The following is a 15,258-nucleotide window of genomic DNA, read 5'->3' as shown; positions in this document are numbered from 1 at the left end:
CCCTACACTATTCATTTTGAATTCTACCATGCGCGATCGGTATCATGGATCTCGGACCCTTGGTTCTCTTGTAGGTTTCTACAATGATGTTACTGGTAAGTTATGGACATTTTTCGCACCTTATATCCTTACATTAAGATTTGTGTTCTATTATCTTTGTTTTTTCTTCCTATAATCAACTTCAATTGCAACTTTTACTCGACAGCCTCTTAAGTTTTATTCAATTATTATAGAATTTAAATTTAATCAGGGAGCCTTATCCATTTATAAAGGTTGCAAAATATAAGCACAGGCACAATTACATACATTACATAGTTTTTCATTGGGGAGAAATGGAGGGGATAGATTGTTTTAACTCTTTGGTTTAATATTTTGGAGGGGAGGGGAATGAAAGAAATATAGGGGTTGGAGTGATAAGGAGGTCATCGGTTCAACTCCTCCCCACTAGCAAAATAACAACTAACATTTGTCATCTCAGAAAAAAATCCCTCCTCCCTATTAGTAAATGCATGGAATTATTTAGCACAAAAGGAAATATATTGATTTAGTTGTTTGATTCATTTGAAGGATTTCTTGCAGTTATTTTCATAGGAACCATTTTCTTCTCAACCGTCGTAGTTAGTATTGTATGATTCGTATTCTGAGTTAAACGAAATGGAATCAATAAAGATCACAACCTCAATTGGTGTTGTACCTGAATTGTAGGGTGAATTGTGACTATCTCTACTGAATTGCGATTAACATGTGAATCGGTCTATTTGATTGCCGGCACAAGTGAATTGCCGTTACAACTTTACAAATGAAGTCCAGAATCAGCCAGGTCACGTAGCTGGTTCTGGAAAGGCCTTCTAAGTTGAATTTTTTGCAATTTTTTCTCAAATGGAACAAAAACAGCTGAAGCTAAGCCCTCCCAAAGCATAGTTCAGCACAGTTCATGTTTTTGTCCCCACTCCCTCCTACACCTTGTTTTTTTTGTTCTGCCTGCTACCTTATGCTTTGTGCCCCTCCCTCTATTCTTCTATGAGTTTTTGTTGCCATTGTCTTGTTTGAAGACAGTAGTCAAACAAGGAAAGGCAGTTGCATAAGATTATTTAGAGTGGAGGGGGCGATTTATGGGATAAAGGGAGGCTTGAACTTTTTGTTTCTAAGGGTGAGAGACAGAGAGGGTGTTGGTCCATTTGGCCGCCATACTCTTTCTTTTTCTGATTGATGTGATATTTTTTGTAAAAAATAAGGGAGTGGTATTGGTCTCTTTTATTCTTCTGCTTTTTTTTTTAGTTTGTTGGGCTAAATGGTAATTTTTGTTTTTAAAGTTTTTTCACATGAAAATTATTTTATATTAATATTAGATTCACGATTTGGAAATTACGTCTTCTGATTCCCGATTCAAATTTTGATTTTATAACCTTGTTCTCCGAAGCTGGTTGATTATTTGTGATTGAATTTGAACTTTTCATCACTGACATGCTGTGGTTGCACCTTAGTTGTCCTGTGTTGCAATCAAGTGATTACTGTATCTTTTACGTGGCAAAGGAGAAACAGTTGGGATGATAAAAATAATTTTGTAACCTTCATGTTAAGCAGTATCACATTATTGTATCCTTGTTTCTTGTATTTAGTTCATTACTTGATTGTCATTGTAGGAATTAGGATTGATTCACTTGATCAACTATCCCTTGAGAAGATTGGACGCCCATCTGCTAATGAGAATCACTGTAAGACTGAACCTGAAAGCTGTCCATTCTCATGGGCTAGATCTCCAGAAAATTTATTGCGTCAGGAAACTTATTTGGCTTTGGCCACTGCATTTGTGGTTTTGAGATTACTCTACTTATTTTTTCCTACACTGCTTATATGTATTCAATATGCTTGGAGAAGAGTCAACCAAAATGTTAGATTATGGTGCTTATTGGAACATCCTTTGGTTTACTTAAAGCGTATAATACAGTCATTTCACCGTTTGAAAGAGCCATGCAAGAGAAGTAATCTACAAGAAGGAGCAATGAATGCTAAGGCATGGGCTTCCAAGTCCCTTGCCACAGTTTCAATTGGAGAAGAAAGCACCAGCCGTGCAATGCACCAGTAAGTTGACTGTACCTAACCGTTTTCCCTCTGAAATTGAAGATTTGGTATACCCTATGAAAGGCTTGGCTGCAAATTATGCCATGTACTTTTGTGTCATCATCTTCACACCCTTGAGCCTCATGCTTAATGAAGTCAATTGTGTTACTGAATGATGTAATCATCCCTTTTTTGTCTATATGATCAAGAAATACTTCATTCAGCATTTTAGAAAATTGACTTCAATGTGTATAGTTTGAACGGAAAATCTCAGACCTGAAATCTGTAATTCTTTGACTTGTAGGTTTACCTGAAGGTCAAATCTTTTGATCATCAGCTCATAAATTTATTTTTGTTGGGAATGAAATGATTGTAAATCCTGTCCCGAACTGATTGGCTGCCATGTTCATATACTCAAATGTGGTTATTTGTTAAACTTAAAAAGTAATAAATCTGATCAAAATATCGAATAAGTGTACTACTTTGTATAAGAGTATTCTATTCAGGAGATTGCTGACTCTGCTCAAGAAATCCAGGTTTGGGAGTTTCTTGATATTATATAAAATTGTTTTGCTTAATCCCCTGTGCTGCTCACATGAGAACAGGAGTGTAAACCACTTCGATCTATTTGATTATTTTTACTTAGATTAAATAGTATAGTTAAGTGTTTTTTTTGTTAGATAGAGAAAATCTAGAACAATAGAAACCAAAGAAAAAACTATTCTTGGATGGAGTGTATTCATGTGGTCTTATACCAAAAAGAAAACTACATTGAACCCTAATTTTTTTTATAAGCAACATTGTACCCTAATTAATCTTAATCTTAAGTAAATTCGTGTTGGCTCTCTTAAAATGAAAAAAGATTCTTAGTATTTTTTTAATTTAATTCATGACTCAAATCTACGATCTTAAAAAAAACACATCTCTTTATCGCTGGGACATGATAGAAACTACTTATTTACAGTCCTAAAGTTGTATAATTGTAAATAGAAGAAATAAATTAATACAAGAAATAGGAAAAAGATGATGATACTATCTATATATAACAATATTGAGGATACCATTAGATATTTATTGCAATATTTATATTGATTGTAATAATTATGCTAATAGATCAACAACACAATCCTCTCCTGATAAATACTTAAAATACAAAAAAAAAAAAAAACTTTTGTTTCAAAAGCCACACTCCCATGAATTTGTTTTTAAAAAAAGCTTGATGTTCCCAACTAATTCATAGCATAAACATGTTGGGTGGCACTTTGAATCAAAAGTTGGAACTATTAATTCAAATTGACAAGCGATGCAGTCAATAGCGTGTAGGGTTGGGTCTATTTCAGGGGATTAAGACCTTGATTGGATTGAATTGGACCGTTAACACTTAACATTAATTATGTTTATATTTGTCTACGGTAACAAATCTTGCACGGTCAAGAAAGAGACAATTGTTCTACCTATAATAAAAAAATCGATTTTACTTTCTGTGAATGTTTAAAAAAAAGTATATTTTTTGTGTGTATATAGTTAAACACTATACATTTAGTGTTGTGATCATATAGTTGTCGTTCAAATATAGATTGTGATTTTACGCTCCTTGATCGGCTACCTCGCCCCTCATACGGTTAATAGTATGTTTAAAACTGCGTTCAAAGCATGGTAAATGTACGGCCATAAAACTCTACACGTCATTGTGGAAAGTTTGTTTTCCAAACATATACTAAAGATTTAGCGGTTCCTAATTTGTTGGAGTTTCTACTTCTCATTTTATTCTTTGTAATTATTCTTTTGGGATTTTTAGCCCTTTTTATTCTCAGAAAACAAAAAAAATTAAATTCCAATTTCTTGAGAAATCATTGTATGCCAGCTTCTCCAGAATAATTCTTCAGTCAAGATTTTCAATGCCTTCAGCAATTAGTTTTAACTCATTATCAGCTTAGTAATTTTGATTTTTTTTTTTTTTATCGAATTCGAGACTTTAGCAGATGAAATGATTTGAATGAAGTTTCAAAGCTGCTAATAGGTGAAAAACTTTTTTGTTTTTTTACTAAAGGTGAATAAAACTGAATTCTATCTTTTACAACAACAAGATTGATAGTTAAGTTTTCAAAACGAAATAATCATAAAACTATCAGTTGTGCGTATTAAATTGGACCACAGTATAACAAATTTTATCTCTTGTAATTAACAAAAACAATAATTATGCTACTGTCTTAATCTGCAGTCAGAGTCATAGATGCTTCTGTTCATTCCATGAAATGATTTGTGTAAAATGCATTTGTACCAAAAGCTTGTTTGACTGAATCATGGAAAAACTTTAGAATGCCAACTTGTGCACCTCCTTCCATTTGGCAAAATGGAACAGAGAAAAGAGAGTACATGCCAATCAAATAATGTTGTATACAACCTAGGATAATAGGACCAATCTCCGTCCAAACACTTGCTATAAATGGAATCAATAACTAGAAGCATATTTGCCTTTTACACAGAATAATAAGACAATATACACAAGATTCGGAGTAGCCACACTTTATGGAATGAAATCAAACATTCTCAAACAATAAAATCTAATCAAAAAAAGCAATTTCAAAGCTTGACAAATCCCTTTTTTTTCTTTTTCATTTTTGGCAAATTACCTATGCAGTCAGAATTAACCCAAACAAGTATGCAATATATGTTGTTTGGTCCAAACTATATGTTGGCATGTTGATATAGCTATACCATTATTTTTGCTATAAACTGCACTTCCACATGACACGTGGTGTGAAAAGATACCATCACCTGAATTTAACCACAACACAAGATATATCATCTTTACTGTCTCTTTTTATTGCTTCAGCTGTTAGTTGCTTTGCTGCTTTCTGTGGATCTTTCATTCTTTGAGCAATGTCCACTGCCTCTTGATTAGCCATTACCTAGTTTTTACCACATGAAATGATTTTGTTTTATTGAACATTAAAAGCGAAGAGCGATGAAATCAACAATAACTATTTCACCTTCCAAAGTCCATCACTTGCAAGGATTAGAATTTCAGTATCAACGTCAATATCAGTAGTTAGTACATCAGGGTCCGATCGCAAGTGCAACTTGAGACTCTTGTCGCCAAAAGCGCGAGAAACAGCCAGCTGCCCGTTTACTCTTGGCACGTCACCTTGCATCAGTAACATTAATGTTAATGTCAAATATCTTTTGACATAAAAATAATATTAACTCATACCACACAAGCATGAATTGAGATGTGTAAATTTTTTCATCATTAGGAACATAATCGTGGTTTACTGGCTTTTCCCTCAAGGAAAATCAACTTAAGCGCATCCTTGTCATAGCAACTATTGGAATTAGCATATGAATACAGTCATATGGAATATTATCAATTCAAGTGATACTAATGATCATTTTACAACTGTTACTAAGGGATTTGAATCACGTCCCTTGAAATTACAAAGTCAAACTTTTACCACTAAACTGACACCTCATGGACAATCATATGCTAATTCCAAATAACCAAGCTTTTGGATTAGCGACAGATCTGTACTCAACCACTTATTTATTTGGATACTTCAAGAACTACTTTCATACAAAAAGATGGAATATAAGAAGCTTTGAAGTACCAGGAAAGTTGGAGACAAAACCACCACTAGTCTCAATGCTACCTCGTTCCGTGTTGGGTTCATGATCTATAGTCATTTGTGCGGCTTGCCCTTTTCTCGATAGAACAGCTCGCGAGTCTCCAACATTAGCTATCCATAGCTTTCTTCCATCAATCAATATCGCAGTTACGGCCGTTGATCCACCATGCCCCAAATCAGAACTATGTGATAAACAATTTCTCTAAGTACAAACTCCGTAGCATAGGTTAATTGTTCTCTAAGTACTGATTCAAACAATTTCTTACCTAGACCCTCTTGTGAGACACATTTCTAGTTGCATGTTCAGATTGACATTGAGTTTTTCAAAATCACAATAGCACCGTGATTTTGTTGAAGCTTAAAAGTGTAGTTTTGCTAAAAAGTCAGACTCACCGTCAATTCAAACATGCATTAAATCTCGGTAAACATGATGATCCAGACAAAATTAGCATTCTTTAACAAATCAAATTAGCTAAATTACTAGCCCTTTGTAATACTAATAAATAATAATACCTTAAAATTCTAGATTGAGACATGGTATAGTCACAGACTCACATGAAGAAGAAACTGAAGTACTAAACCCCCTTCTAAAGATACAAAAATAATGGAGACCAAGATAAATTATAAGGTAATATTGATGATTTAGTTCCACTCAAATTTAGTAATTAATAAAAGTATGAATTCTAGAAATAAAATTGGAATTTTCCCCCAAAGTCATTGACAATTCCTATTCCAATAACAAAAGAGATTATACACAAATAAATTTTATCAAACTCAATAGAAAGTACATAATGATTAATGTTTATGAATCAAATAAAAGATATAGCTAAAGGAAAAAAATGAATTCTTACCTGAGAGTATGAAGACTTAAAACAACATAATTTATCCATTGACGATTCCAACTAATTCCCAGCATAAACCACTTGAATTGAATTCAAATTTAGATGAATCACAAATTCTGCGATCAAAAATAGAAAGGTAATAATAATAGTCAAAAGAAGAATTTTCAAAAATAACCGCAGAAAGTCATCAAAGGCAGTGACACAATAAATAAACTAAACTCATTGGGTCCAATAAAAATTCAGAAAGGATTAAACTTTGTTGAATAATTCATTTGATTACTGTGTATGATGTTCCCTTGTTCTGTTTGTAGAAGTTGAATAGAAGAAGAGAATAACGATGGTAAAGAAAAATGAGATAATTATAAAATATAGTGTGAGACAGAAAGGAATCGTAGGATGCTAAGATTATTTGTGTTACGATATTAATTATTTATTTACTGTGTAACCGTTTCGGGAACCTTAAGCTTCACAAAGACAAAATAAAAATGTTGAAGATTGTCTCATAAGTCGTACCCTTTGGGAGACAGAAACAGAAGAAATATACTAAGACATAAAGTTTGGGATTTTTTTTTTAGTGAAGAAAATATAATTTAAAAGTTAAATTATCCATTATAGATATGAGTTTGAAAAGTTAACAAAGGGAGTAATTTTGAGGTTGTTTTTAAAATTTATACGAAAAACTCAAAAAATAATTATAGAGAGATAAGATGAATTATTAGTTAAAATATATTTATTATCATCATTTTTATTGTTTCTTGAAATATTGATAGATTATTTATTTTTAAAATCTTTTATCTTCTTATTAACGAATAAAATTAATATAATTTTTTAAAAATTAAAATATTTTCACAAAACAAAAGACTTAAAATCGATATTATAATCACTTAATTTTTTTATACATAAATGTTAGTATATATATATATATATATATATATATATATTTATCGTGTGTGTGAAATATAAAAATATTAGTAGCCACCGATTACTTATGATATATTTATATATGCTTATAATATCAGTCACTTAGTCATAAACCTATTTGCTCCAAACTATAGAAAGAAAAATAATATATTACATATCAAGGTAATATATAATATTTAAAGTGATTTTTTTAAGAAATTTAATGTCGAAATTCATTCACATTAAATGCAGAGAAGTGGTATCTCATAAGTTAGAATCTATATCTCAAGTGATTTGACTCAAATAATTAATAAACTTTAGTTAAATATGAATCGCTCAAAAGAATCAAAGTTCGAATTCTTACTAAAATAATTATTAATTATATATTACTTAACTCTCAACTGAAATGTAAATTATTAAAATATGTTCTCTTGATAATTGGAGGTTTAAAATACAAAATTAAGATTATGACAAATGCTTATATTAATAGATTAATTCAAATAAATTGTTTACAAACTTTCCAAACACAACCTTAATCTTCACACACTTAAAATTACACCCCTACATCAATAATTTATACAAACTACCAATTTATTATTTATTTAGTTTTGAAAATTTTAAAATTTAAGTATTCTAGAATGCATTTTGAATTTGTGAGAGTAAGAGTTTTTATTTATTTATTTATTGTCAGAGGTAAATTGGGAATTTTAGAAAATTTATAGGAATAGGGGTATAATTGTAGGGACAGGGTATAATGGTAGAGTATGGGGGTATAATTTTTTCTAGTCTCAAGGCTTAAGAATTCGAGGCTATGTTTATCATTGGACCGGACTTGTTTTGAGCACCTACATTTTTAGGCTTAGCTAGAGCTGGACTCCAAAGGATCTCCTAACTTTAAGATGTTTGGAAGGCCTCATACAATATTTAGGTACACAATAATGTTTCTACATATTCCCAAATCAAATTCTTATGGGTTAATTGTAATTTTATCATTTACGTGTATATTTAAATGTTATTGATTTGAAGTTGTGTCCAAATAATTTTTCCTTGGGAATTTGGAATGTCCAACATTTTTATGCTAATTGCAATAAGGATCAACAAAAATAAAATTTATTTTTGGAGTTATTATACACACCCTATAAAAAGATATTCAATGACATCCTCACATTTTTTTATTGACTAAATACCGTTTTTTATTTTTATTGTTGTTTTTTTATATTTCTCTCACTAAAAATCAATTTTATTTAAGATATTATTAATTATTAAATATTAAATATGTGAACAATTTTTATTGTCGAGATTCGAACTGAATTTTACTACGCGAAAGTATTTCTTTCTATCTAAGTGTATACACATTTAGAAGAGGGCGGAGAAAATAAAAAAGGTAAGAAATGATATGTACAAAATATACGATACTTGACACCTTATGTACTGTTCACAAATTTTTTTGACGCATACAAATTTATAACATAAATTAATTTTAATTATTTATTAACTATTAAATTATAAATCATTAAAAAAATTATTTAACATATATCTCATTAACCATTAAAATGTAAGATATTAACTACTTATATTACGATTTATTGATTAAAAAAGTTCTATAAAGTGATTAATATTATATATTTTAGTAATTTATGCAATATATATTTAAAAAGTGGTATTATGATAATGATATGTGTTGAAGTGGTTAATAGTATAAATTTATATTTTGTGTTACAAAAGTGTTTTTGTTTTTATTTTGTAAAAGAAAAAATAAATGGATACATGTGTCAATTTATTTATACCATGACCTAATTCTCAAACCCATAATGAACCAAAATATATAAGATTCCTGTTTCCCATAATGCGCTCAATTTATTTTCTTTAATAAATATACTTTAGATTAAAAAATAGGGTTTAAGTCCAAAAGAAGTAAGTAACTACAAAATAACACGTGGAGAAAAAGGAAATTAAATCTCAACAAATCAAAAAGCAAAATAATTAATTAAATTGAATTAAATATGTCACTAGATGCATTTCGATGTATAAAATTTATCCTTCCTCTTGTTGGAGTAAGAAACCATTCATAGATCTCCTCACCGTTCAAAATGTGTTTCAAATTTAGACCATTTATTTAAGTGTTTATTTTAAAAAAGTGAGTCATGCTAATATGAAATGTACATTTTTGACAAAGATTCCATAGATATTAAAAAAAAAAGAGTAAAATGTACAATTTTTGATAAAAATAAATACATAATTTTTAATATAAAATTTATATTTTTAATACATTAATAAATATCCTAGAAACACATGAAATGTAGCACATTGCAACTTTGAAATGAAGGTGTATATAATATGAGATATTAATCAACTATTTTCAAGAAATTGACTACTTTTTTAAGGTACACGATAGATTAAATATAATTTTTTTTTTGGTTATATACAATACAAGAGGGAGTATACAATTACTACTATAGAATGATTGAAGTTATGAATATGATTGTTCTAACTACCTTCATTTACATCATTTTCTTCACCGGTGTTGCCACTTGCAGGACACACATTGCTTCCAAGGCGTTACTACTACTAATAATAATTGATTATGTTTTTAAATACCATTAATATTAATCCATCAATCAAACAGCAGCATATAGATCTAACAAGCTTAGTTTAAACGTGAAAAAAAAAATTTAACTTAACATAATTGCAATGACATAAGAATCTTTAAGTGGTACACAATGAATAGGGTAGGATTAGGTGGTGAAAAATTTCACTACACATTTTAAATTAGGAGACTATGGAAGGAGAACAAACCTAACCACATCATGATTTTCTTTGCTACTTTGACCTCAACCAATGGAAATATTTATAATTAAGTACCTTTGACAAGGATTAATCCAAAAAGGTAGCTAGCTATATTCAATTAATCAATTGCAAGTCCACTTGTGCATGTACATCTGTAACACAGTTGCGATGACTTTATTAAATATGTTTTCTAGTCCTACAAAATTACAACATTTCATGTTTAATCTATAAAAATAAATTATTCACTTTTAGTTCATATTTTTCATTTTATAAAGACTTTTTTGAAAAAGTAAAAAATCAATTTATATATATTTTTTGAAAATAAAGACTAAAAAATATAAAAAAAATATTTATAAATTAAAAATAAAATTTTAAAATCTTACATAAACTCTTACTCTAACACTTTAATTTTTGTTTTACTCAAAAAAGATTAGCAGTCAACTTTTTGATGGAAAATAGTATATGAAATCTAACTGCTCACAGTGGAAAAGGTGGACTTTTTTTTGGCCTTAAGCAGCCTTTTGCCTTAAAAAATATATCATTTTCCTATGGTTTTGGATTTCCTGCATATTAATTTCAAATCTTTGTATGGATCATTAAATTTAAAAAGATTTAGAAAAGATATTTATGTAAATCTAACCGTCTTTACAATTATCTTATAATATAACTCTTTTAAGAGATGAAAGTTCTTCAAACTTTGATAACCATAATTGTTTTCTCTAACTATCTTAGAAACTAATCGGAGGTTATAGTTTTAAAATTATGGTATGTAAATGTAATTAATTATACCGTGAAAGTTTTAGAAGTATTTACAATTACAACACAGTTTATAAGTGCAACCGCACATGAACTGCATTTTGTTCGTATTATGCCGTAACATTAAACTTTACAACGCAATTAATTGCACTAATTCCTTCTCACATTTTTCGGAATAATAATTTTTAATATAGTGAAATAAAAATAATATTTTGAGTATATTGCAAATAGAAGTAATATATTTGAAAATTTATCGAAAACCCTCTCTCAATGCATTTTTTAAGTTCTCTCATATAAAAGGATTTTAGTTCCGCGTAGAAAAATAAAATTTAATGCAAGGTATTGAGACTACTCAATACCATTCTCTTTTTCTAAAGTCTTTTGATCTTTTTTCTTCGTACTTCCTCCGTTTTCATTTATAAATAAAAACGAGTTAATCAAAATTGATGTATTTGATATAAATTTTGAATTAAATACATCAATTTTTTATGAATGAAAATAAAGGGAGAATTTTCTTATTTTTCTCCAAGTGTTTTGTTATGTATGCTCTGCAATTAATTCTTGGCTGGAGAAACAATTCTTAACATTTGGTTTTAATTTTGTAGACCTTCATTGTCCTTATGCAGTTAAATATATAGACCAAATTATATTCCAAATAAAAAATACACAAACCAAATACTTGACAATTGACATAATATACATCAACATCAACTAGAAACAGACAATTACATTTAAAACAATCAAAGCCAAATTTGTTTGAACAAAGAACATTTATATATTATATATGCAATAACTGTTGCGAAAGTGATAGTACATATGAAACTGTCACTTAAGTTATGTACAAAACATGTACTAGTAATATAAGGAATACTTATATATGTATCTATAACAGGACCTATATCTATATGCTTTAATTAAATTTAAAGAAACAAACAAATAAGGTGACAGAGGCATAACAAACAGTCACACACACCATAATTCAACATCAAAACAAATTAAACATATATATATATATATCAAGATAAATCATGCATAATGGGGTCCTCAAAAAAAAGTTCAGACCAATAAGAACAAGGTCCTCCAACTCCATAGCTAGTAGTGGAAGTGCTGCTACTTGCATCTCCTGGATTATTAGCATTTGGAGGAATAATAGATATTGGAGCAGAAGAAGAAGAAGATGGAATATTTATATTAATCCATAATGTTTCATCATCAACTGTTGCAAAGTTATTATTATTTGTAGTGATAATAGTACCTTGACCCTGCTCATTATTATTCAAACATGATTGTGAATTGAAAGAGACTTGGTCTAAAAAATGAGGTAGTAGAATATTTTGGTGGTGGAGTGGTTGAGAGTTATCATTATCAATATTCATATCAGAAAATGAGGTTGCAGCATTATCAATAATTTGGTTCTGTTTCACATTAGAAATTGTGTTTAACAAACTTAAAGATTGTTGTTGTTGGTCCATGTTTGTGATGAGGGTATTTTGGTCATAAGAGTTATTATTACTGTTTATAATGTTTAAGGGGTTTGAAGATTGTTGGAGTAAATATTGAAGGCATTGAAGTTTTGCTAGATGAACTGTCTCTGCTTGTAATAAACTCATTGAAGCTTGTTGATCATCCCATGATTGATGATGTTCCATCATTTCTGTCATGTTTGCTAAAGCTAGTAGATATGGTAAGGTTGAAATAATATCTGTTCTTGGTTGGTGAGTCATTGGATCAAAACCCATTTGAATTAGTTTTTTCTTCAAATGAGTGTTCCAAAAATTTTTGATTTCGTTGTCCGTTCTTCCTGGTAGATGTGTAGCAATTGCTGACCATCTGTTTAATAAGAATTTATGTAACATAACATACATTAAAAATGCTTCGAAAAAATTATGGTAATCTTTTAAAAGAAGTTGAATTATCAACGAACATTTGAGATAAAATAAAATTTATTTTGTCTTTTAAGTGTTACGTACGTAAAAATAGATATTTTAAAATAGGATTTTATAACATAACAAACATCTTCAGATGAGATAGTTTAGATGTGATATTTGGTTATATTTGTTAGGAAAATTGATGAAATTAATTATCTATAAACACTTTTTGATCAACTAAAAAAGAAAAAGAAGATAAATATGGTATGAAAATGAAGTACTTGTTTCCAAGGATGGAATGAAGATGCAGAATTGTTTGCTCTTCTTCTTGAGAAAATTTTCCTCTCTTAATGTCAGGCCTTAGATAATTTGTCCACCTTAACCTACAACTCTTTCCACATCTATTTAGACCTGCAAAATTGCAAGAAAAAAAAATGAATAATCAATGAAAAGAAAGACTTATATATATATTAGTAATATATTGTTGCAACATATTAAATATAGAAATTACCAGCTAGCTTAGGAAGGGCTCTCCAACTTCCATGGCCATGTTTGTGAATGTGATGAACTAGCTTTTGATCTTCTTCAGGAGTCCAAGGTCCTTTCTTAAGGCCATTTTCATCACAGCATGGGGATCTTCCCATTGTGTTAATTACTTACTTTAGTATAGCTAGATCCAAATTTATAAAGTTATTATTATACTTTACTCTGTTACCTCTCCTAATTCAAATGGGGGCTGGTGCATGCTATTTATATATCTATTCTTTTTGGTTGCTTCTTGTCATTAATTATCTTAATTAAATATTACATTCCGCAATCCTTATTAGATTTTAGAAGATTTTTACACACTTCCATCTTAAAGCATCAACGACTACAAGAATACCCTTCACATTTTATATATATTTTTATGAGAAAATTTTTAGACGAGTCGGAAAAGTTTATTTTAGGTTTGCTTTAAAACTCCAATTTTGTTCAGTTGTCACATCATTTTTTATTGTGTTAAAAGAGAGAGATGAAAATAGGATAGATTGAACTAAACTTTAGTTCGATCTACGATAAAAATATTAAGTTCAAATTTGATCTATTACCTGTCAAATTGAGGTTCAATTTTGAGGTCTAGCCGACATTTTTCAAAGTCTAACTAAGTTTTTTAAAATAACTAACATTATATTATATTTTAGACTAAATTACATTCGTGGTCCCTTAACTTAATTTCAGGTAATGTTTTAGTCCCTTATCTTTTTTTTTCTCGATTTAGTCCTTTATTCCTAATAATATCAAATAAAGTATGAAAATATGAGTTTATTTGAAGATTTGTGTTACGGATTTGATGAAATTTGTATTATATTGAAGAATATAATTAATTTTATGAGTTTTGATTGAATTTTTTTTTTTTTGAATTTTTGTTTAAAAAAGGATAACGTTGTTGAAATTTTAAAACATAAAATATCAAATTGTCATTTAAAATTAAAATAAAGGACTAAGTCGGGAAAAAAAGAAGATAAAAGACTAAAACGTTACCTGAAATTAAGTTAAGGGATCACGAATGTAATTTAGCCTATATTATATTTTAATTCTGTTTTAGAATAATACATTTAAATATTTTAAATATTAACGCATAGCAATATGTTTAAATTAAAAAGATATTGACAAATTAATGATTTAATAAAAAAAACAAAATTGTTTAATAGTAATAAAATATTTATTTATATATAATTAAGTAGACTTAAAAGGTTTTTTTAATCACTTTATATTTTTAATTAAATAAAATTTTGATCTAATTTATATAAAAAGTTTGGTCTAACATCAACCTCTTATAAGCCAAAGCCAAACCACATGACAATGTCCTTCGTATAGTTACGAGTAATATTAAACTAATATGTTTTCTCCCCAAGGTTTCCCTCGGTAAAATTTGAAAAATGAGACATTAAAGTTTGATATAAAAATAATGAGGACAAATCGGTAATTGTGAACTGGACATATATTATAGTTTGAAATAGGAGGGGTCTAAAGTAATAATAATGGAATACAAAATAGATTACGTAAGACATGGTTGATTGATTATGGAAAGGTATCCCTCCCATGCACGCAAGGAGGAGGCTGTTTCCTTCCTTCCATCGATCGTCATTGTTTGCATGGCATCTAAACACACTCACGTCCTCTCTTCTTGGATTTCATGTCCCCTTAATTAATCATTCATTATACACATTTATTATTTATATTCATTCATTATTGTGGCTGCCACCTTCTTATACCATTGTCAACTCAAATATATGTGGTCTACGATGGACCACATATTTTCACCCTTAGATTCACTCATCCAATCACTACTTAAATACACACCAATGACCAATATGCTAGATAATAGTCTATTGATAATAATTTAGTCTTTTATGTTTTGTTTTTTTCTGAAACCTT

The 15,258-nt window shown here is 29.2% G+C and overlaps 3 protein-coding genes across 8 annotated transcripts in view; 1 reads left to right on the top strand and 2 right to left on the bottom strand.

Moving 5' to 3' along the window:
- The window catches only part of LOC101491571 (5'-adenylylsulfate reductase-like 4), a 3,626-nt gene extending 1,198 nt beyond the window's left edge, over positions 1 to 2,428 (top strand). Inside the window, exons 4-6 of the mRNA XM_073369008.1 lie at positions 5 to 95; positions 1,644 to 2,082; positions 2,366 to 2,428. Coding sequence (XP_073225109.1) covers positions 5 to 95; positions 1,644 to 2,082; positions 2,366 to 2,375 — 540 coding nt within the window. The 3' untranslated portion in view covers positions 2,376 to 2,428. The remainder of the gene's footprint in view (positions 1 to 4; positions 96 to 1,643; positions 2,083 to 2,365) is intronic.
- A 2,043-nt stretch (positions 2,429 to 4,471) lies between these two features.
- Positions 4,472 to 7,044, bottom strand: LOC101490823 (probable protein phosphatase 2C 10). 6 transcript variants are annotated; one of them, XM_004500571.4, is made up of 5 exons: positions 6,810 to 7,044; positions 6,539 to 6,645; positions 5,670 to 5,869; positions 5,055 to 5,209; positions 4,472 to 4,973 (listed from the first exon to the last, which is right to left on the bottom strand). In XM_004500571.4, the coding sequence occupies exons 2-5, from the start codon at positions 6,601 to 6,603 to the stop codon at positions 4,836 to 4,838; spliced, it is 558 nt and encodes a 185-aa protein (XP_004500628.1). In that variant the 5' UTR covers positions 6,604 to 6,645; positions 6,810 to 7,044; the 3' UTR covers positions 4,472 to 4,835. The 6 variants fall into 6 exon arrangements, with proteins under 6 accessions (XP_004500628.1, XP_027190017.1, XP_027190018.1 ...); XM_027334216.2 differs by having other exon boundaries at positions 5,670 to 5,889; positions 6,810 to 6,967; XM_027334217.2 differs by having other exon boundaries at positions 5,670 to 5,889; positions 6,749 to 6,957.
- A 4,497-nt stretch (positions 7,045 to 11,541) lies between these two features.
- Positions 11,542 to 13,555, bottom strand: LOC101490499 (transcription factor MYB53). Its single transcript, XM_004500569.4, has 3 exons — positions 13,352 to 13,555; positions 13,122 to 13,251; positions 11,542 to 12,802 (listed from the first exon to the last, which is right to left on the bottom strand). The coding sequence occupies exons 1-3, from the start codon at positions 13,482 to 13,484 to the stop codon at positions 11,989 to 11,991; spliced, it is 1,077 nt and encodes a 358-aa protein (XP_004500626.1). The 5' UTR covers positions 13,485 to 13,555; the 3' UTR covers positions 11,542 to 11,988.
- Between the last annotated feature and the right edge of the window lie 1,703 nt (positions 13,556 to 15,258).

This window comes from Cicer arietinum, chromosome 5 (assembly GCF_000331145.2).
Source record: "Cicer arietinum cultivar CDC Frontier isolate Library 1 chromosome 5, Cicar.CDCFrontier_v2.0, whole genome shotgun sequence".
In the NCBI taxonomy this organism is placed as follows: Eukaryota; Viridiplantae; Streptophyta; class Magnoliopsida; order Fabales; family Fabaceae; genus Cicer; species Cicer arietinum.
Note: the sequence above shows the minus strand (reverse complement) of the source record. Positions and strands in the feature narration are given on the sequence as shown.

Bases quoted from the DNA above. Each gene is read 5' to 3' on its own strand.
- LOC101490823 (XM_004500571.4), bottom strand. From the start codon at position 6,603: ATGCTGGGAATTAGTTGGAATCGTCAATGGATAAATTATGTTGTTTTA. The intron at 5,870-6,538 runs GTAAGAATTCAT...TTTATCACATAG, and splicing joins TTAAGTCTTCATACTCTCAG to TTCTGATTTGGGGCATGGTG. The intron at 5,210-5,669 runs GTACTTCAAAGC...TACTGATGCAAG, and splicing joins TTTTGTCTCCAACTTTCCTG to GTGACGTGCCAAGAGTAAAC.
- LOC101490499 (XM_004500569.4), bottom strand. From the start codon at position 13,484: ATGGGAAGATCCCCATGCTGTGATGAAAATGGCCTTAAGAAAGGACCT. The intron at 13,252-13,351 runs GTAATTTCTATA...GCAATTTTGCAG, and splicing joins AGCCCTTCCTAAGCTAGCTG to GTCTAAATAGATGTGGAAAG. The intron at 12,803-13,121 runs GTACTTCATTTT...CTTATTAAACAG, and splicing joins CATTCCATCCTTGGAAACAA to ATGGTCAGCAATTGCTACAC.